The following is a 22099-nucleotide window of genomic DNA, read 5'->3' as shown; positions in this document are numbered from 1 at the left end:
AAATAAACAGACATACAAATCACTGAATTTCAGACAAATGTTGTATTAATCATTCTTGCATTTTCTCACATTGCACAGCTCTGACATATTCCAATCTTGACGATGAGGACTTACTATATCAAATCAGAGATAAACAAAATCAACAGTCTGTTTGTAGCCATTCAGCAGAGTGCACTTCCGGCAAGATAACAGAGGTTTCTCATCAGCGTAATACACATACAAGAGCAACACAAAGAGCACTGTATCTCTACTTGGCTCAGTGGGGTAAATTGCACCATTTGAAGGGGGAACTGCTTTAAAACAGATGATGTTGCTCACTCAGCCCTAAAGTGCTACGGTGTGACCATGTAATATGACGAATCTAAAAACAAGGAGGCTCAGGAAAGCAGACATCACCTACTCAACCTGCATCACTGGCAAGTTCGATGGCTAAAACAACCAACAAGGAAAGATCATAAAAAAATTAGGAGAAATTGCTATCACTTTCAGCACTTGCATGTCTCAGCATGTTGTCTATGGTTCGAAATGGTGTGGCATTCACATGTGTTTTTTGTGAATATGGTTATTGAAACGAGGATAAAATAAAACATACTCTTCTCACTGGCGCAGAAGAATAATAAAAAAAAAGAGTTAAATAGCAGCAGTTAAAAAGGAATGACAATGTACATAGTGAATATGCAACAAACAATCCGTGTTAAAAAATAACATGGCTAAGATACCAGGTAAAATCAGCGGTAAAACAGACCCGGTAAAGGGAGTTCCTTCAGCAGGGCTTTTGTGTAAGCAGGTGCCCAGTTCTCAATGTGTGTGTGCCAGTCTTTGTAGGCTTAGAGGGGGCGGGGGTGTGGGCGGGGCTACTTCCACTCATCCCATCTTTCTGTCCCATGCTTTTGTCCCTGCCCTCCACCCCCTGTTGCCCTCAGAGTTCGAGTTCTTTGGACACTTTGGTGGCAATGTCCCGAAAGGCAAGCGGTGCCCCCCACAGGCGCTTAAATCGAACACCGCTGGTCTCGGCGGGGCCGTTGGGCAGCTGGCAAACCTCGGCTTCGAAGGCAACGCGGGAGCCAGCGGCTCCGTGGGTGCAGGAGAGGAGGAAGGGCCCGGCCTGGTGGACCTGGCAACCGCAGCCCTGCGCCGCCTCCCGCAGAGCCAGAACCACCTCGGCCGGGTCCCGCGGGCTCCGCACCTTCACATCCCAGCCGCATCGGGGGGTCCGGGGCTCTGCCGCTTTTTGATACCCAGATAGATAGCGACTGTGGAAGGAGGAGGAGGTGAAATGGGAGAGAAATGTGAAGCGGGTGGTGATGTGTGTGGGCGGATGGGGGGTGGAGGGGGAACAAGAGAGAAATATATTAGAAATCTGTGAGAGCAAAAATCCTTAAAAAAGTTCTTAAAGACTGATTAACCAGTGTGGACTGCTAGTTTGTGATATTATTTAACTAAGCTAATTAATTTCAGGGGCCAGGAAACAGAAAGATAACACTTTACAGTAAGGTTCAGTGTGTTAACATTAGGTAGAGCATAACATGACCTTTTTTCTTATCTAGATTATTGTTCATTTGTAATATACACTATTGTTATTTGTTAATTAAAGTTAGTTCATATTACATGAATTAAAATGTAATTGCAAAAAGTTTAAACTTTAACTGAAATTATACATCTTGAAATGTTAAAAATGTATTATTATAAGAAGAAATTAACATTAACCTAGATAAATAAATGCTTAACATTTTATGTAAACGTAATGCGTTAACTAATGTTAAATGAACCTTGAGGTAAAGCGTGTTACCAATAAAATAATGCTAAATGATTTGAAAGAAACATCTTAATAAAAAGTTTGAAATCCTTCTACAATCAAAAAGGGAGGAAATGTTTAGATAAAAGCTAAAACCAGTTACCTTGCAGGAGACACTGGAGTTCTTCAGGATAGTAAAACCATTTTCAAAACCAGTTAAAATCTAAGCATTATTTCAATTTAGTGTGATTATCAGCAAAAAGTTGTAGAACATTTTGCAAGGCCTGAAAAAAATGTGAACGCCATTCATTTTTAAAGGTGACTAAGTAAACTACGGTTCAAAAGTTTGGTGTCTGAGATTTTTTAAATAAGTCTTATTCGCTCACAAGGGTGCATTTAATTGAATCAAAAATACAGTAAAACACAACAATTGTGAAGCATTTCAATGTGAAAGAATGGTTTTCTATTTGAATATATATTTTAAATGTAAACATTTTTCTTGTGATGGCAAAGCTGAATTTTCAGCATCATTACTCCAGTCTTCAGTGTCACATGATCCTTCAAATCAGCATATTATATTCATTTCTGGTGCATTTTAACAGCTGTTTTTTTGTAGAAACCATGATCATTTTTTTTTCAAGATTATTGGATGAATAGAATAATCCAACATTATGTCTTTCCTGTCACTTTTCATCAGTTTAATGGGTTAGTTCACCCAAAAATGACATTTCTGTCATTAATTACTCACTGTTGTTCCAAACCCTTAAGATTTGTTCATCTTCGAAACGGCGTCAACGTCAGACCGCCGGCTCATTATTGGCCGACACTGTTCATGCGAGCACCACGACGCATGCGTGTGATGCTGACGCAGGAGCTGGCCAATAATCACCGGCGTTCTGATGTAGAACCCAGAGGCGCTGCACTGTTTACTACGTAAATAGCCCAGCAGACTGACATGGAGGAGAAGAGAATTATTCTCGTCGCTTCATAACTTGAACCACTAGAGTCACATGGACTATTTTAACGATGTCTTTACTACCTTTCTGGGTCTTGAAAGTTACAATGACTATGGCTGGTTCAGAACCTCTGGTTCAGAAAAAGATGAGGGTGAGGAATTAATGACAAGAATGTCATTTTTGGGTGAACTAACCCTTTAATGCGTCCTCACTGAATAAAAGTATTCATTTCTTTAAAAAAAATTCCTACTAAACCCAAACTTTTGAACGGTAGAGTAAAAAAACATTCAGGCACATACAAATATAGAAATAGAATATAATAACATAAAAATCAGGCAAAGTATAGAACAAAAGTGTATAGGTAGAGCACTATGTGTATGCTTAAATCAGTACAACCTGTGCAGCCAAACATCACCTGTGTCATGCACTTCATAAGCCTCATACACATTATCCCTCAATGTAAATCTCAACCGAATGTAAACTGCATTCCAAATACATTCAACTTTTACCAGCAATATATATTGAAATTAGCTGGTCACTATTAGCACAGAAAATAAAAAAAAATGTCATTCAAACATCCATGTTTAAAAAAACGGAAATGTGACTTTCGAAATGCAATAGCCAACCACTGTCAATGAATATTATATTGTGATTGTGAATATGGAAAAGGTAAAGGGAAGGACAAGTACGTATCTAAGGAAACTCTACATATATCTAAGCTAGATTTGATGCACATAGTACAGTACACAGTTCTATATAATTAACAAAAAGCAGTCACATTCTGATCAGTCTGATCTGACATGGCACGCAGCACATGCTAGAAGTTACCTGTGTTTTTTAGCCTGACTTTTTGTAGCTGTATCTGTAGCTAAGGAGAAGTAACAGAGTTAAAATAGTATGTGAGGACGTTTTAACATTTATTTATTTTTTGTTCATTTATCTAGATATTCTTTGTGCTATTATTTTTCAATTTCCACTACCTATTTTCTGTCTGTCTTCTGTTTGAGTTGCTTGCTTGTTTTCTGAAATGAAGATGGACAACTTTTATGCTACTTCCTCAGTCAAATATGTGTATAAAAAAGAGTATGGAAACACTCACCTTGTGACCGGAGATCTGCTGAGTCTCTCAGGTTCGTCTGTGACCCTCAAGAAGAAGACAAAAATGGTTCATGTTAGGAATCAATTAGCCAATAGAGCGGCGATTATCACAGTTTATTCCTCCCTCCACAACAACCAATCACAGACGTGCACCGTTACACTGACGTCACCTTCAATCAATCCACAAATATCACTACTGAGAACAAAAGAAACTGACAGCAGTGATGGATTTGATAGGGTAGGATTATGTATTTTCTTATAGAATATATTAATAATGTTTTTGAGACATCGTCACACGTTGCTTCATGTCAGCGTAACAAAATTTAAAGAAACATTCACAATTGTATCCTTAATAACACCATCTAAAAACAATTTCTTGTGTGTGGTTATTTGCCTTTGAGTTTATTAATCTAATATTCTAGATGAGACATTAGTAGTTATTATTAGCTCTAAACAAAGAAAGTGCTAGTTGGCTGATGTCCACATGAGGGCGCTACGGTTCAAGGTTGCTTTTATGAACACTTGTGAAACTTTCCATTCACATAATGTAGCAAATGAGGTGGCCAGTGTGTTCCCTTTTAAAGGGACAGTACACAGCCATCTTCCTCAAGCATTACAGTGAAAATGGAGGGCTCTCTGTTGGGTGTGAATAAACCATACCTGGACAGAAAAAAATATCTTGTGATAAGCAGGGGAGGCAAATGAGCTTGGCCAACGGTGATTGGGATTTGACATGAGAGGATAAAATACAAGTTACATAACTAATCTGGGTCTAAAGTGGAGAGAGGAAGCCCTTGCTTGGCTCTGCCTTTTCCAAAGTTAGGCTTTTGTGATAGAACAGTCCAGATGAAATTGTTTTACGAAGCATTTTTAAAGGGTTATTTCACCCAAAAATGAAAATTCTGTCAGTAATTACTCACCCTCATGTTGTTCCATTCCCGTAAGACCTTCGTTCATCTTCGGAACACAAATTAAGATATTTTTGATGAAATCTGACAGCTGGATCACTCCTCCATAGGCTTTTATGTGACTGAAACTTGCTGGCCCAGAAAAGTTTTTAAAAGAGATCGTTAATATAGTCCAAGTGACTACAGTGGCTCAATCTTAAGTATATCAAGTGACAAGAATACTTTTTGTGCGCAAAAACAAACAAAAATAATGACTATTCCACTTTTCATTTCCTTCTATCTGGGCCTCGAATTGGTTCACGTAGTGTTTTTGCGCAGCGCGTCTGTGTTGTACGTCACACGCATCACACACATGACCAGCGTCGGCCAATAGTGAGCCTACGTGGTGACGTGCAACACAGACGCGGTGCACAAAAACACTACGTGAACCAATTCGAGGCCCAGAGAGAGGGAAATGAATAGTGGAATAAAGTCGTTATTTTTGTGTTTTTTTGCGCACAAAAAGTATTCTCGTCGCTTGATATACTTAAGATTTAGCCACTGTAGTCACTTGGACTATATTAACGATCTCTTTAATAACTTTTCTGGGCCAGCAAGTTTCAGTCCCTTAGAAGCCTATGGAGGAGTGATCCAGCTGTCAGATTTCATCAAAAATATCTTAATTTGTGTTTCGAAGATGAACGAAAGTCTTACGGGAATGGAACAACATGAGGGTGAGTAATTACTGACAGAATTTACATTTTTGGGTGAACTAACCCTTTAATTCCGTTAACAATCACGAGAAATCTAATGAGGGCACAGTGTTCTTCAGGCCAAGCTAAATGCCATTCCTGTGAATGAGTAAAAGGTGAGAGAAATGCATGAATGAGTGCATGAAAAAAGTGATGGAGCTATGGTGTAAAAGACCTCTTGAGCATCAAACACAAAGAAAGCACATTCTCAAATATTAAAACATATCCGCAAAAAATGCAGTTTTACAAAATGCATTGACATTAAATAATCAAAATAGTGTTGGTTCACCCCAAAAAAAATTCTGTCAAAACTGAAAACATTTGCTTACCCTAGTGCCATTCCAAACATGTATAATTCTTTTCTTCTCTTCAAAAAACGAAATATTTGGCATATTACCCAAATTGGGGCTGTCATGTTGTGGAAATGACAAATAAAGAGGCATGAATTTGGCCCATACGATTTGTACGCAAGTCTTCCCCCTTTGCTATTGCTTTAAAAACGTATTTGATTCATACATGTCGTGCCATACCATGCCATATTTGAAATGAATGCGATTTAAGAGCCACAGCAAAAAGGATGATTTTCAGTGAATTAAGTTATCATAAGACTTCAGAAGACTTGCAATAGAGTGTAACGGTTCTTTGTAAAAGTTCTTTGTTGAAGAGTTAGAAGCCATGAATTAAACCGACCAAGCTACAAAGGTAAAATGAGGGAAAGAACTACAATCCCATGAAGCATTGCGAATGACAATCAAATTGAAATGTTGGATAAATATAAAACTATTGATTAATATATAATTATCTTTGCAGAATCAATGGTTCTGCTAACTGTTAAACACAATTATTTTAAAAATATGTTGGATTAATGGATTCAACAAAACCATACACTATCGATTAACAACCCTGAAACTCACATTAGGTCTGTCTTTAAAGGTTTATACACTCTCAGGAAAAAAAGGTACAAAAGCTGTCGCTGGCCCGGTACCCTTTCAAAAGGTACACCTTTGTACACAAAGAGTGCATATTAGTACCTCAAAATGCACATATTGGTACCAAAATTGTACAACTTAGAACCTAAATGGTACATATTGGAACCTATTTAAAGGGTACCGTCCCAGTGATAGCTTTTCTGAGTGTAAGTTATCATTCAAAATCAATTCAAATTGCCCTATGGAAAAAATAAAATCAGATTTTTACTTCCGGAACCCAGCTGTGGCAAACAAGTAATATTCTACTTTTCTGCTGCTTTTTGTAGCCCGACAGCTCTCAACATCCCACATCGCACAAAACCATACAGGTTTGGACACAAGGGTGGTGATGACAGTCAATGATGACAGAATTTCAATTTTGAATTATCTCTGAAAGCTCAAAGAGGTGCTCTGACACCCAGCGCCGACACGGGTGCCAAAGAGAGCGGTGAGACTGATTATTTTGACAGACTGAGAGATGGAACAAGGCCACAAACAGGAAGAAAACTTACTAACTGTTTTTGATCCCTGTGGCAGAGTGCAGCCCGAGACTGACTTGTTTGAGCTCTGGCGCTTAGAGGGGTCAAGATTGACCCTAAGAGTTGATGAGGGGAAGGAAAAAGAGAAAAGGAAAGTGTGATAGACAGAAAGAAGGAGGGGAACAGGGAGATCGAGAGAGAAATAAGATTGCAGCAAGGGAAAAAAAGGCAAAGAAACAAATAAACAAAACAGAAACACTGAGCACCCAAAAACAGCCAAGACCAAGAGATAGAGACACGAGGAGGAGCAGGCGCCTGAAACTGTCGGTTAATAACACAGGAGGCTTGAGGAAGAGTTAATGCAGAGAGTACATATGCAAACTTATGCGGAAAAAGGACTTTATCCATTGGATGTCATCCTAGATAGGTGCTTAATCTAATCTAAGAGATGGAAGTGTTGCTCTAATCTAATAAAGAGCTTCTAGTTGCGTATCTCTGCAAAAGTCGTTCTTTCTGGCTTTTGGCCCAGACAGGCACATAAACAATTCAACTGAGGATGCTGAAGAGCAAAGCGCCCCATCAGCGTTCCTACTTTCTACTGAACATCTCAATCACATTACGGACTTCAAACGCTCCCATATCTAACTAAATTACCTCCTCATATTCCACAGGACAATGGGCACCAAACCAAATGAAAGATGACTTTGTAAACTAATTGGCTCTAGCGGTGGAGCCCATGTCATTTTGATTTTAAATGCTAAAGAGCAATTCACATCCAAGGACGATAACTAAAAGTTTGAAAAGAAGTTTTAAAAATTCCTTCGATTTTTGTGAGAATAGGTCCACACCACATGTACAATGATAACAACAAAGTCATTGTATTCGCTTTCAGAATTTTTTTTTCAGCCGATGAACAATAAAAACATTGACATTGAATTAGAATCCACCCTGACATTAAGTTTGAGCACTTAAAAAGGCAGACAACATAATTGCAGAACGCTTATAAATGAACAGAACATTATGTGGATTCCAATATAGTTATCATTACAGTTGTTTTTAAAGCTATTGTTCTTTGGTGTGGATGCTAAAATAGTTATCGTTATAATTATCGTCTGTTGGTGTGGACGCTTAGTTATCGTTCTTGGTGTGAAAACGTCTTTATTATTATCGTCCTTTGGTAAGGAGACTAATATAATTTTCGTTATAATTATCTTTATAGTTATCGTCTGGTAGTGTGGATACTAATATATTTATCGTTATAGATATGTTTGTAGTTATTGTTCTTGGGGTGAACAATAATATTGTTTTTGTTATAGTTATCTTTTTCAACTTTTTCAGTGTCAACGCTGTTCTTTATAGTTAATGTTCATGTTATCGTTATGTTTACAGTTATAGTTGGTCCGTTGATTTGAATGCTAATATAGTTCTCTTTATAGTTATGTCTATAATTATCGTTCATGTTATCATTATTGTCATGTTTATAGTTGGTATATAGTTGGTCCGTTGGTACGAATACTAATATAGTTATCATTTTAGTTATGTTTATAGTTATTGTTCTTAGTGTGAATGCTAATATAGTTATCGTTATAGTTTTTTATAGTTATAGTTCATGTTATCATTATTGTTATGTTTATAGTTGGTATATAGTTGGTCCGTTGGTATGAATACTAATATAGTTATCATTTTAGTTATGTTTATAGTTATTGTTCTTGGTGTGAATGCTAATATAGTTATCGTTATAGTTTTTTTAAAATAGTTATAGTTCATGTTATCATTATTGTCATGTTTATAGTTGGTATAGAGTTGGTCCGTTGGTATGAATACTAATATAGTCATCATTTTAGTTATGTTTATAGTTATTGTTCTTGGTGTGAATGCTAATATAGTTATCGTTATAGTTTTTTTTAATAGTTATAGTTCATGTTATCATTATTGTCATGTTTATAGTTGGTATAGAGTTGGTATGAATACTAATATAGTTATTTTAGTTAGGTTTATAGTTATTGTTCTTGGTGTGAATGCTAATATAGTTATGTTTATATAGTTATCGTTCTTGGCGTGAATGCTAATATAGTTATCTTTATAGTTATCGTTCTTAGTGTGAAGGAGCCTTAAACGTCTTCAGATAGAACAATGTATACTAAAAGTAGAAGATTTGGGAAGAGTAAACTAATGATTTGGAACTTTTATGTGGATCTATTTTTATCTATAATCAACAAATGTTTACTCTCACAAAGTCATTCTGGTTTACAAGATGAAACCGTCGCTCTCCTCTTACCTGCGGGTAAGTTTTGAGGTCAGCTTAGAGAACAAGTTTGTGGTGGCACGGCTACGGGAGTGTGGCAGAGGGCTGGCTTCGTGGGAGAGGGTGGGTGAGGTGGGGGGTGCGTGGGTGGGAGGCCGGTGGTCCCTTAGCTGGCCACCGTGGAAGGTGCTGCGTATGGTGGATCCCCTCGTCAGCCGAGAACGTTCTGAAGATGTGGAGCCAGAGGCCCCGGCCCCAGAGATGCTGTGGGTGGATGGGGAGGCTGGAGGTAATCGATGTGACAAGGAGCTGAGGAAAGAGACAAGAAAACATGGATTAAAGCAAAAAAAAAAAAAGTTTGCCATATAACCAGCATGGCTTTTGCTCTGGAGAAGAATGATATCCATCAAGAACAACCATAGCAGCAATGCTAACAACCACAAAGAGCACAGCAATGGCTTAGCAAAATGTTAACAACGATTTAATCAATGGCATAATAATAAAGTTAAACAGATCCCACTCACTTTTTCAGCGGCCTTGGTTCCGAAGGTATTTTTTATAAAAAAAAAATAGTTGAAATAATGCAGGGTGATGGCTTCAACAAAAGCATATACCATCTATTAACAACCTTGCAGCTCACAGTAGGTCTTTCTTTATTGGTTTATAAGTTATTGTTCAAAATCAGATTTTGATCAGATATAAAGATTTTTATAACACATTAGCAAAATGAGTTTTGCACAGGCAAAGACTTAGATTTAAATATGGCTGCTGTGCTGTACGTTCATTGTTCCCACTCATTAGCAGTCATAGTGGCTCTAACTGGAGGCTACTTTGGTGGCAGAACTTAATCCATAAGACAAAGTCCAAAACGTACCACAGTAACAGCTCTATAGCGATGCGATTAGACCGACATCAGATCTCGACACTTGAAGAGGCCGCTCTCGTTGGGTTCAGTTGAGCGTAAATGTGAGGCAGGATGCTGCTGAGTCACTGAGGCATGAGCTCTCTTGTGTTCTTATTCCCATCTCAGAAACAGCCACTTAAGGCAAATTAAAACCCTTGGCGGAAAAAAGCTTGCACACGACTGCACATCTCAACGCAGAGAAAAGGCGAGACAAATCACTCTATTTTCTGTTTGTCAAACAAGTCCAAACCCAGGACAAAGGACAGAAAGTCAAACATCAAAGAGAGAAAAGGAGTGCAAGATGAAAAGATCATTCAAAGCTCACAATTCTCCTGGCATTACTGAGGTGTGCTTAATAGTGGATAACATGCTGCTGTGCAATGGAAGAGTGTTCTAGGTGGTTACTAAGGTGTTGCCATTCAATTGCTGTGGTGTTCTGGGTGGTTACTAGGGTGTTTCTATGCAGCTGCTAGCTACAGTGTTCTGACTTGTTACTAGGGTGTTGCCATGCAGTTTCTATAGTGTTCTGGGTGTTACCAAGGTGTTGCTATGCAGTTGTTAGGTGGTTACCAGGGACTACTTGATTTCTGTTTAAACCTGATGTTGTCTGATCACAGTAGCACACCTCTCCTTTTGATGAGCAATAGGAATCGTGATGCTTTCCATAGCAACCAGCACTAATGATCTCTCCGTTCAGATGGGTTCACTTTGCTGACGTGCATCTCTTGGCATCGGACTGCCTCTGTCCCCTCAATCTCGCTCAGTTTTGGCATAGATCTAACAGATCTCACATGCTGCCTCAGTCTGCCCACTCGCCTGAAGCCACTTCACTTAACGCTCTAAATAACCCAGCGTTGATGGACCTTACACACACACACACACACAGGATTTCCTATAACAGGGTTTCACATATTAGCTTCCCTTGGTCAGCCACACTGCAGTCATTAATAGCGGTGCTGGGCAGAAAATTAGCATGATGAAGGGGTTTGAAACAGCATGGCTGGGTGTGTGCATGGGGTCCAAAAGATTTAAGACTAGTCTGGGATTTAAAATCCCAGAATCTATGTTTATTTTAAAAATATATTTAAGTATTATTTTTAAAGTAACTAATCAAAAAAGCTATTTGTGACATATCAAACATAAAATATTAATATCAATTCCATTTGAATCAAATTGTTATGCTTATAATACCATTTAAAGTATAAAAATAATTTCCTAGGTGGTCTCAGATTTCAGACTATGTATTTGTCAATTATGGTGATGGTGATTTTACTGTACTGATTGTACTGTACTGGCTGGGCTCGGGGGAGGGAGGCTTCTTTAGGTCAACCAGTCAAACAGCCTTGTGACCCAGACAATCCACGTCACCATGTGCCTCCTCTCATTCTTTTTAAGTCACATGACACTCAGTCTTTGGACCTCCCCCAAAGGGGGGGAAAAAGAGAGGAGAGTGATAGAAGGACAGCTAAGCAGCCACCATCTGCCACTGCTGAAGCATAACAGACCTAATCCATCTCAATAAACAAGCCCACAGGAAAAAATTGTTTCAGCTTCAACATGGACATCAATTATAAAACTTCAATACACATAAAATACAGAGACACATATACAGAGACAGTTTTACCTGTTCTCTTTCCCATTCTGTAGTAAGGTGTGTCTGTCAGTGCTGGTGCGGTCCGTACATACGTAAGTGTTCCTACGGGTCATGGCACTGGCAGGGATGTTGTTCTAAAACATGAAAGAGAAAGCATTGAAAACCAAAAAAGATGGAAATTAACACAGACATAGTTTATGTCACTAAGGCTATCTAAATATAACCAGCATTTCTGACACAGTTGTCCTCAGAAATTCATGCATTTTGTCCAACGGAACATTTTAGGAACAAGCTGTTTTGCATACAAGGGGAACATCAATTTATGACCTGAGAATGCCGATAACGAATCTGAACATGCGCCATTATATCCCAGGGGGAAGAAAAGTTATGCAACATTTTAATGGGCGGCACTTGAATTGTCATCAGGATGATTTATATATTTTTCTCTATTAAAGGAAATGAACATCCAAAAATGAAAATTCCGTTATTATTTACTTATGTCTTTCAAAAAGGGAGGATTTTCTTTCTTCCTTGGAACACAAAAGGAGTTATTTATAGCAGAATGTCCAGCTTCCCTTTTCCATAGAATGAAAGTGAATGGTGACCATAGCTGCAAGCAAGGTTAATGGCTTAAATTTCAGACCGTTCCTCACATAAATCTATCAAATAGCTTCAAAAGACCTGGAATCTAGTGCACAAGCCCTAAGACAATCAATGAAAAAAAAGTATATTTCAATGAATATTTCCTGTAACCGTATGTGCGTGATTTCCTGTGCTTGATTACCGTTGTTACGTTGATGTCCTTGCGGCGGTCAGGGATCTCGGCCTTGTTGGGGTTGTTGGCTGTGCTGACCATGGGGCTCGACGGGGGGATGCTACGACTGCCCACCACACTGCAGCTGGCCTTCCGTGAGGGCAAACGTTCCTCTTTTAGTTCCCCCTCTCCTGTACTGGTGGGGCTGCGCTTGGGGTGGGTTACTGGCACTGATGGCCCACCTGACAAACATATAAACACAATTACAAACATAGTTCATAATAAAAATTATATTATTATTACATAGTCAATCATAATTAAGCTATATAATATCAAAAACTATAACTGGCAGACCCCCCAGCAATACTATCATGGATCACCTGTGAAAACCTCTGATCTAGGCCATTTATAAATATGAAATTATCCTTGAGAAATGTAGGGACTCACAGAAGTCGCTGTGCCTCCTCTGGCGGTGGTAGGTGGAGGCACTGCGCTGGGGTTTAGTGTGACTGGAGGCAGAGGTGGAGCTGGAGGTGGAGGAGTGTTTGCTGGTGCCATTCGTGATGGGACTGGGCCTCACACGTGCTAGAGACAAATTGCTGCTTGACCGGGACTCCATGCCATCCTATATGGGAAACATATGAGATATTACACACTTAGGATAGCACACTGGCTGCTCTCGGGTCAGTGGCAATCCCTATCTCACCTCATTCTTGCGACTTAGCAGCAGATAGGTGGCAAATATCTCATTGTACTTCTGTGTGGTCAGGGCATCTTTGATTTCATCACGGGAGTAACCCATCCCTACCATCACATCTGTATGAGCAGAGAGAGAAAAAATTTATTTAAGTAAATAAGTTTAGCAGACGATTTTAGCCACACTTTGAGCAATCTGGGTTCAAGTGTCTTGCTAGCAAGATTTAAAATTACGTTCTGGTTACTACAAAGGAAAAAAAAAAACTTTACTTTTACGTTTTTCCTTTTTAATCAGTAATCTGTCTTGTTTCATTTAAAAAGTCATAATCATCTTAAAAACAAGATACATTTTCCTTTGAAAATCAATATTTTTCACAGAATATACACTACAAGGATACATCATTTCTTTTACATTGTAATAAAAGATTTCTTAGAATGATTTCTGAAGGATCATGTGACACTGAACACTGGAGTAATGGCCGCTAAAATTCAGATTTGCCATCACAGGAATAAAATATAAAATATAAAATATATTTTTTATTAAATAAAGCCTTGGTAATAAGCACAAGAGACTTCTTTCAAAAACATTAGAACATCATACCGACTCTAAATCAATTCGCAAATGATGTAAGAAAAAGAAACAATTTAATATACTACAGTTTAAAACTTTAATCATATATTATTTATAGAAGAAAAAAACGATTTGGCAATGGGGTAAAAAAATTAAATATGTCTTGATTTATTACTTAAATCAATGTATACTGTTTGGAAACCAGATGAATTTACAAGCAAAATTGTGCAAGAGCTTGTTTTAAAGGATGTTTATATACTGGAAAACAAGATAAAAATACAGTTTTTTTTCCCCAAAAGTGTTAATAGTCATTTCTTACCTATACGGCTGGTGTCATTATAATCCTCCACCGGCTCTATATGAGGCTTCAGCTCATCGCTTTCATACCCGACATTCATCCACTTATCCTTCATGATTTGCTGAAAGGGAAGAACAGAAAATCAGATAGAGTGAGCCAAAGACCACAAGATCTATGTAAACTCAATAAAACGTGTTATCAGCTGTGTTGGTCGACTGCGGGTCGCAGTTGCTCCTCCTCACCTCCAGGGTGCAGCGCTTGGTGGGGTTTAGCACGAGAAACCGGCGCAGGATGCCCTCACAGTCGGTAGACATGTAGAATGGCACCCGGTATTTCCCCCTCAACACACGCTCACGCAGCTCCTGAGGGAACAACACAGACTTCTTATTCAACACCTAATCTTATTCTGAACCAGTCAGCCACCGAATCGCCCCCACGGCACAGAGAAACAATCACAGCTCACTTGACCTACATTACTTGAGAGCAAAGCATTTCATAAGAGCACTTGCTGCACGTGAGGCGCCTTAGAAAATGTCTCAAAATGTTGCCATAAAACTGTTTGGAAATGACACAAAACAGATTTTACATTGAATATTAGCGGTGACTAGACATATTATTAAAAAGTTTGTTACAAAAGTAAACAAAAATGTCTTTAAAATTGAAACACACATATTTAATGTAGTCAATTTATTTTATCCTGAATAATTATCATAGTATCTACCAATCACGTTTTCTACCTAAATATAGACAATATGTGCAGCCCTTAGTGATATTCAACACGCAAATAAATTATTTTATTGACCAAAACTATCATAGTGTTTACAATCAATGAAAATCAATAAATAATGCATAATAACAGGACATAACAGATTTTTATTTATCATAATGGTTTATATTGTATATATTTTGACTGATACTGGAAATTGAATTGCATTTACCCTATTTTTAGATGTGAATTGTTTTTGTCGTCATCTAATGGTCACTTAAAGTTAATCTCTTAAATGTTATCTTAAGCAAATCTCAAATTATCCATTTTTATACTGTACATTAATATTGTGTTGTGATACTTAAATCCACTTGTAGCATTTATAATGATTTTAACTTTTAGTGCTTTATTTTTTATTTTATTTACACAGAATAGTGCAGATTGCAGAATGTTAATAGCGGCATTTATTGATTATCAGCCATAATATAAAAATAATTATTGGCTTATCTATATCAGCGTCAATTTTAATAATGGGGCATTCGTTCCTACCTATCACCAAATCCAGATAAACATGGTTGTTGCATAGTATTTTTGACATTTCTTGCCTTACTTTCTTTCGTTTCATACTTTGTAATTTACCTTGAGGTTCTGTCCATCAAAGGGCAGTGATCCGCTGACCAGCGTATAGAGAATAACCCCCAGACTCCAAATGTCCACCTCTGGCCCGTCATACTTCTTCCCCTGAAAGAGCTCTGGGGCGGCGTAGGGGGGGCTGCCGCAGAAAGTGTCCAGCTTACTGCCCAGCGTAAATTCATTACTGAAGCCAAAGTCAGCAATCTTGATGTTGGAGTCTGCATCAAGCAGGAGGTTTTCCGCCTGAGTGAGGTATAAGATAGGATGGGGTAAATGACCATGAGCAGGAGCAATTTAATAGTTTTATGCTTTGGGGGTATTTTAAAAAGGGAGCAAAGTGTGTATCTGTAAGGCCTTTACTCTTTTATGAGAGCTCCAGAGGTAATAAAAGGATGTATAAGTCACGAGAAAGAAATATAACCTTCAAGTCCCTGTGAACAATATTCTTCTGATGACAGTAATGAACCGCAGACACAATCTGAAAGGAAAACACTGACATTAACATCTCTGTAACAGGGGGTTAAACATAACTGCTACATTATTATGAGCATAAACGTTTACACATTAGAAAATACAGCTTGGTTTTGCTCCTCTAAGATTTGTATTTTATCAAAGGTGAACAAGTTTCAAGATTTTTTATATAGATTTATAGAATTTATTGATGATATTTCTCACCTGCCGGAATTTACCACGTGCCTCCTTTTCCTTCATTCTCCCATGGGATACGAGGTAGTCAAATACTTCACCTATCACAGAAGAAAAATTCGAGTAAAACTAGGAAATTATTGAAATAAAATCTTAAAACGACAGCCGATGATTATTTATTTTCATTTATTGCATTGGCTCTCCAGGGCAAGATTTGAGGAACCCTGGTGTACAGTATGAAAAATGGATATTTATTTTGAGATTTGCTAAAGATTGAATTTAACAGTTATTCAATTAATAAATGTATTTAATAATACATTAAATTAAATCATTAAAACAAATTTAAGTAAGTATTATATATCTTTAAAATTGGAGGATAATCTATTTGGTACAGATATATTGCACATTCCTACATAAAGCTACATAGAAGTATGGGTAAAGATAAAGGTAAACACACATTGGACGTGTAATGGAGGTCACTAATATAACTCATTTAGATAAGTTATGAGCAATCAATTAGGAATTTCCAAATTAACGAAGTAAGTTACTTAATACTCAGTGAACGAACACAATTTTTCATTCCGCTACGTATTCACTGACGACAGGATCAGATTCATTAGAGGAAGTGATGGATAATGATGATTAAGCTTCCAGTGAGATGTGAAACGGGGAGGAAATAGAAAAGGCAGATTGCCAATGTGTATGTAGTATAAGCTGTACCGTTGTACATGATTTTCCACGCGCTCACACATGCATCAGCCTCATCAGATAGATTAGGAGTGGAAACGTGAGATTCATTAAGAGAGCAGCCGATTCAAGCGCCACGAATAGGATGGGCTAAAGTTAAAATAAGCCTGATTTGACTATGAACATCTTTCATAGCAGCTTTAATTGCTGAGCTGTGTGTGCCTGGCTTCAGTGAATGCACATGAAACCTATAGAAGAGACTGTGCAGCTGCATTCAGCACAGAGTCTGATTGATGCGACAGTCGTACACATGCATGTTTACGTGTGAGTATGAATTAAAACTGGAGACGTGTGATTATTCATGTAAAAACTCATCAACACTTGATGGTACACACAGAAAAAAAAAGTTTTACTTTTTTTCAGGATTAACAATTATGTAATTTGCTTCTTTTAAGCAATGTTTTCCAACATTATGTAGGAAGCATGTGTGTATGTTGAATCAGGGAGGAATCATACCTCCACTGGCGTATTCCATCACAAGGTAGAGCGTCTTTTCTGTCTCAATCACTTCAAAGAGCTGAACTGTAGATGAGAGAAACAAATCTGATCATATCACTGGGTAGAGTCGAAAAAACATGGTAATAAGTGCATTGAGCAACAGAGCATCAGGTTGTTAATTAAATAAGTAAATAATTGAAATCATTATTCACTGAAAATGTTCTGTTCGACATAGCTGTCAAATCTCATTTGTGCTAACAAATATTTGACATTAAAATATAAAAACTAACTGAAATAAGTTGAAGTACTAAAATGACTAAAACTGAAATAAAAATAAATTAAAGCTAAATAGAAATATAAAAAATCTAATCGCATAACAAATTCAAAATATTAATGAATATTACATACAAGTATAATAATAACAACATTGCGACAGATACAGATAGTATAAACTAAAAAACTTCAGAGGAGGGTCAGTGTGTTTTGAGAGGCCTCAGATGTCAATATTTTCCTGTGTAAAGGATAAAATGAAGAGGACTGACATTTTTTTACTCAAAAGCATCTAAAATACTCACCTATGTTTGGGTGGTTGAGGCCCTTCATGATCCGTACCTCTCGAAAGAGCTGAGGAGAGAGAAAATAATCAGCTATAAACTTTTGTTTATACAACAACATGGAAATATAATTCATAACATATCATTCAAAGATAATTATAATTCATGGAATTATCTGAAATGATCTATAATTAAAATGTAACTTAATATAATCTGAAAATGAATATAATTAAGATAATTAATGTGCACTTTACATTACATTTCACCCAAATTGTTATGCTGATCATACAATTTGTATTAACCTAGAAACAAATACAAAATAAAAACATTTTTACTAGTGGTCTCAGACCTTCTTCAGTCATGTTTAGAGATTGATAAAGTCATCTCTGTCAGACATGATTTGACTGATAATATTAATAAAACATCAGAAGCCACAATAACTCTGCAAAGACCGACGGACGGGTATTCATCAGTTGTGTAAACCCATAAACACCATTTACACCAAAGTCCATGATAAATACAAAACACGGCCCACACTCTCTGTGATGCAACCCGTGGTGCTGCCAGCGCAGACCAGCCTGTCCTTTCTAACAGCGTTTAAACTGAACAGAAGAGGGATCACAAGATAAAAAAAAAAAGACCCATCTTATGACCAATCTTTCTGTTTTCTAAGACATCAGAGCTAAGAATCATGCCGCTGAGAATCACGGTCTTGAGGTACAAGGTTGAATCCTTCCAAAATTGTAACATTTACTTGTTTAAAATTGTACGAGGGTAAATAATGACAGTATTTGCATTCTTGTGTGAACTATCCCTTTAAGTTTAAGAAGTCCAACCTAATGGCCATGATGAAACGACAAACAAGGTGTGTGAGAACCGTCCGTCTGTTGTTTGAAAGCAGAACTCGACTGCTGCAAGAACCTTGTATGACAAAAGGAGAGGGGCGGAGAGACAGAGTCGAAGAGAGAAGTGACGGACCAAGAAAAAGCGTGACTGAAAGACAAAGAGTCACGAAGACTACGAGAGTACTTTTGAATATGAGAAACATAAAGGGAAGGTAAAGGAAAGAGAAGATAATACGTGGAATGTGTCGATGGCTGACAGACACGACACGACACCGCTAGAGCTAATTCTTCCCAAACACACTCAGTCACCCTGGGAGAAAGTCCAAATGAAATAGAGAGAGAAAGGGAGGCCATGTTTTCATTTGTCCTCACTCACTGCCCTCTGTGTGTCCCATCGGTTAGTTTCCATTTACCGTCCGCTTTCAATTCAGGAGTCTGTGCAGCTTCACTTTCCCAGCCCTGGGCCAAAATCATAGGTTGACAAAAAGCATCACAACACAAAGCCGAACAAACTGACGCAGAATCAGGGCCAAGTTTACTTTTCAATGCAGTATAAACACAATGATTATGAACACAATGGCTCTGTTCCAAATCCCCTACAGAGACAGCATTTAAGGCATCACATGCACCCTCAACACAAAGGCAACTTAATTATGCTCATATACAAAACACATTTTAATTCAAACTCTATGCATCCTGTGGAGAAGACAATTCCAGAATGCACTGTGATGAGCTCTGTGAAAAAAAAAAAAAAAAAAAAAAAACGAATGCAAAAGAGAAATGTTGATTTTATATATACATATACAATATTCAGCCTAATTAAAACTTAATTTTGTCCAATATTTGTGTGCTTTGTATTTTTATGATTCGTTTTATATATATTGTAAAGTGTTACTTTAGTACCATTGAGAGTGGTACTAAAGAGTGGTACTAGAGTAGTACTCTCTCTCTCTCTCTCTCTCTCTCTCTCTCTCTCCTCTCTCTCTCTCTCTCTCTCTCTCTCTCTCTCTCTCTCTCTCTCTCTCTCTCTCTCTCTCTCTCTCTCTCTCTCCTCTCTCTCTCTCTCTCTCTCTCTCTCTCTCTCTCTCTCTCTCTCTCTCTCTCTCTCTCTCTCTATATATATATATATTTATGCATATCTATCTATCTGTTTAGTTTTTATTCATTTTTATTTCAGTTTTAGTTATTTTGGTACATCACCTAAATGACACCTCACCTCTATGTATTGCAGACCACTCCAAATCAGTCAAGGCAGCTGCACAAGTAGGCAACGAGGCAGCTCAGTAGTTTTTGGAAAAGAGCTAACGATTACCTACATTTCTTGATTGCTAGCAGAGCTTGAGATTGATGAAGGCTTTTTTTTTTTTTTTTTTGCTGGCTTATATTCCAAAACGTTCGTATTTCTGTCTCTCCTTAAAGGCCTTTTCAAGACAAACGACCTCATACGGCTTTATATCTGGCTGCTTTAAAGAGCAGGAAGGAATTCCAGTGAAGTTCTCTCTAGATTTATACTGTCTGCATGCTGACGGCCCCCCGAGGAGTTTTGTTTTGCTTCTCGGTGCACATACGCTTACCTTTGGGCATAATTTGTTCTAACAAAACCGGTACAGGAGCAGGTTTGCCCTTTATACATCAGACACACTCCAGATAACATTATGATCGAATTGGCATGTATTTTGAGAAACATGAGGCCTGTTCGGCAAAGTCCAAGAGATAAAAGATCTAAACACGGTGTCAAAAGCAAGAAGGACTAGTTTTTAGATGCAGCAGTGCTAAAAATATACTTTTAAGGGTTGACAACATGAATTGGACAGATTATGATCAATTCGATCTTTATATTTTAAGAAGTCATGCACTTCACTTGAGGTACTATAGCTAACACAGTTCTGGTGGGACACACCAACAGTAGGCATCTGTTTGAGGTCACTAATCTGTTTGTTTTACGCATGTACGGCTGGAACACACAAACACAGATGCTCTCCAATGCGAATTGAACTGATCGAGGCAGACAGGTTACATAATGACCCCGCTAATGCGAAAGACTCTGAGCCAGCAGCACAATCACTGTTCAGAGAAAGGAAATCGAATCCTGAAACAAAACAGAGCTGTTACATCACTAGTATGCACAGGTTATTCGTCTCGAATCAACTCCAGTGTGCCTCTGTTTTCACAAGTGCATTAAAAGTTGAATGCCCATGAACCAGCTGATCAGCACTGTCAAAATTCAGATATTTGTTTTGTTTATAGTACAAATATCAACATCAAGGTCAAATAACTGTTTTCAATTTTAATTATCACTATATGCTGATTTGCCGCTCAAGGAACATTATTATTATAAACAGATAATATTTGTGGAATCCGTGACATTTTTTTTTCAGGATTCTTTAATGAATAAAAAGTTAAAAAGAGCAGCATTTATTAAAAATACAAATATTGCAACAATGTAAAAGTCTTTAATGTGATTTTTGGTCAATTTAATGCATCCTTACTGAATAATAGTATTAATTTTGTAAAAAAAAAAAAAAACATTCATACTGACCCCAAACCACATGTTGTACATTTATATTGTTCTACAGATGTTTAACAATTTTTTTTTTTTTTTTTCTAAGACAAAGATGCACATGTGCTTTTTTGCAGCGTGCACAAGTGACCTTGTATTTTCAATTTGGAATGTGAAAGTGTATCTCTTTTGCTTTTATAAGCAGTCATTCAAGCTGAATGATCATATGACATCCGGGGTATCCTGAGACATCAGGGGTATCCTTAGACATCAAACGTCACCCGGCTCACGCATACAGGAACGTCCCCTTGAGAGCGGCTCTAATTGAATTGCACATCAGCTGTTCACCTGAGCCCTAAAGATAACCATCAGATAATCCAGCCCCTCCCTCACTCTCTTTCCTCATGCATCTCTCCAGCTTTTCCTCAAAGACAGGACTTCCTGGTTCATTTCCTAGGCTTTGGCCTCACGTCACTGTTGCTATGGTGACCTGGTATTTAAGCAAGGACTTATCTCACCCCCTATGTCAGGCAACACTCCCTCAGCACCTGATGGAAAACCAGCCTCTGCCCGCACATTACTGCTCTATTTCTACCCTTCTCTCCTGTTTCTAATGTCCATTTTTCAAGCTGCTGATTTTCCAGACTGCGGTGATCAAACCCTGATTTGATCTCTTTCCTTTTTTCTTCTTTTAGAGAGATGAATTTGCCTTTCTCGGTTTCCCTCTGGATGGCATTGCGGGTGAACGAGGTCATGTTGGTGGTGCTGGACGCAAACATTTGTCGAGCCGTCGAGCCGAGATCGTTGTTTGCGCAGGACCACCTCACCTTGATCCCACTGCAGGCTTCCCACCAGTTAATCCAGGCCTTGTGCTGGGAGCCTGATTGAGCAGCATTTACAGATGCAAAGAGCGAACACCATAACTGTTGTAATGAAATGCACAGGCAAAAATAATCAAAATATACATGGGAGGGTTTACAGTGAGTACTCATGCCGAAAAATTTAAGAGATCAAGCCCAAAAAACATTTAGGCCTGGTTTCAGAGACGGGGCTTAGATTAAGCCAGGATTAGGCCTTCGTTCAATTAGGACCTT

At 38.0% G+C, this 22099-nt stretch overlaps 1 protein-coding gene across 5 annotated transcripts in view; it reads right to left on the bottom strand.

The window, feature by feature from the left end:
* Positions 1-23: 23 nt before the first annotated feature.
* mark4b (MAP/microtubule affinity-regulating kinase 4b) overlaps positions 24-22099 on the bottom strand; it is a 42959-nt gene continuing 20883 nt past the window's right edge. The window contains exons 4-18 of one of the 5 annotated variants that reach the window (XM_084419313.1): positions 17682-17730; positions 17125-17190; positions 15952-16022; positions 15698-15754; positions 15283-15519; positions 14180-14299; positions 13959-14058; positions 13079-13188; positions 12820-12997; positions 12403-12614; positions 11649-11752; positions 9154-9429; positions 6909-6991; positions 3791-3835; positions 24-1253 (exon numbers count right to left, since the gene is read on the bottom strand). In XM_084419313.1, coding sequence (XP_084275439.1) covers positions 1189-1253; positions 3791-3835; positions 6909-6991; positions 9154-9429; positions 11649-11752; positions 12403-12614; positions 12820-12997; positions 13079-13188; positions 13959-14058; positions 14180-14299; positions 15283-15519; positions 15698-15754; positions 15952-16022; positions 17125-17190; positions 17682-17730 — 1773 coding nt within the window. In that variant the 3' untranslated portion in view covers positions 24-1188. Of the gene's footprint in view, positions 1254-3519; positions 3560-3671; positions 3836-6908; positions 6992-9153; positions 9430-11648; positions 11753-12402; positions 12615-12819; positions 12998-13078; positions 13189-13958; positions 14059-14179; positions 14300-15282; positions 15520-15697; positions 15755-15951; positions 16023-17124; positions 17191-17681; positions 17731-22099 lie in introns of those variants that run through there. The other 4 variants (XM_084419314.1, XR_014628764.1, XM_084419312.1 and 1 more) reach the window with 4 other exon arrangements.

Source organism: Rutilus rutilus, assembly GCF_951802725.1.
Source record: "Rutilus rutilus genome assembly, chromosome: 9".
Taxonomy (NCBI): domain Eukaryota; kingdom Metazoa; phylum Chordata; class Actinopteri; order Cypriniformes; family Leuciscidae; genus Rutilus; species Rutilus rutilus.
This window is presented reverse-complemented; position numbering and strand designations above follow the sequence as displayed.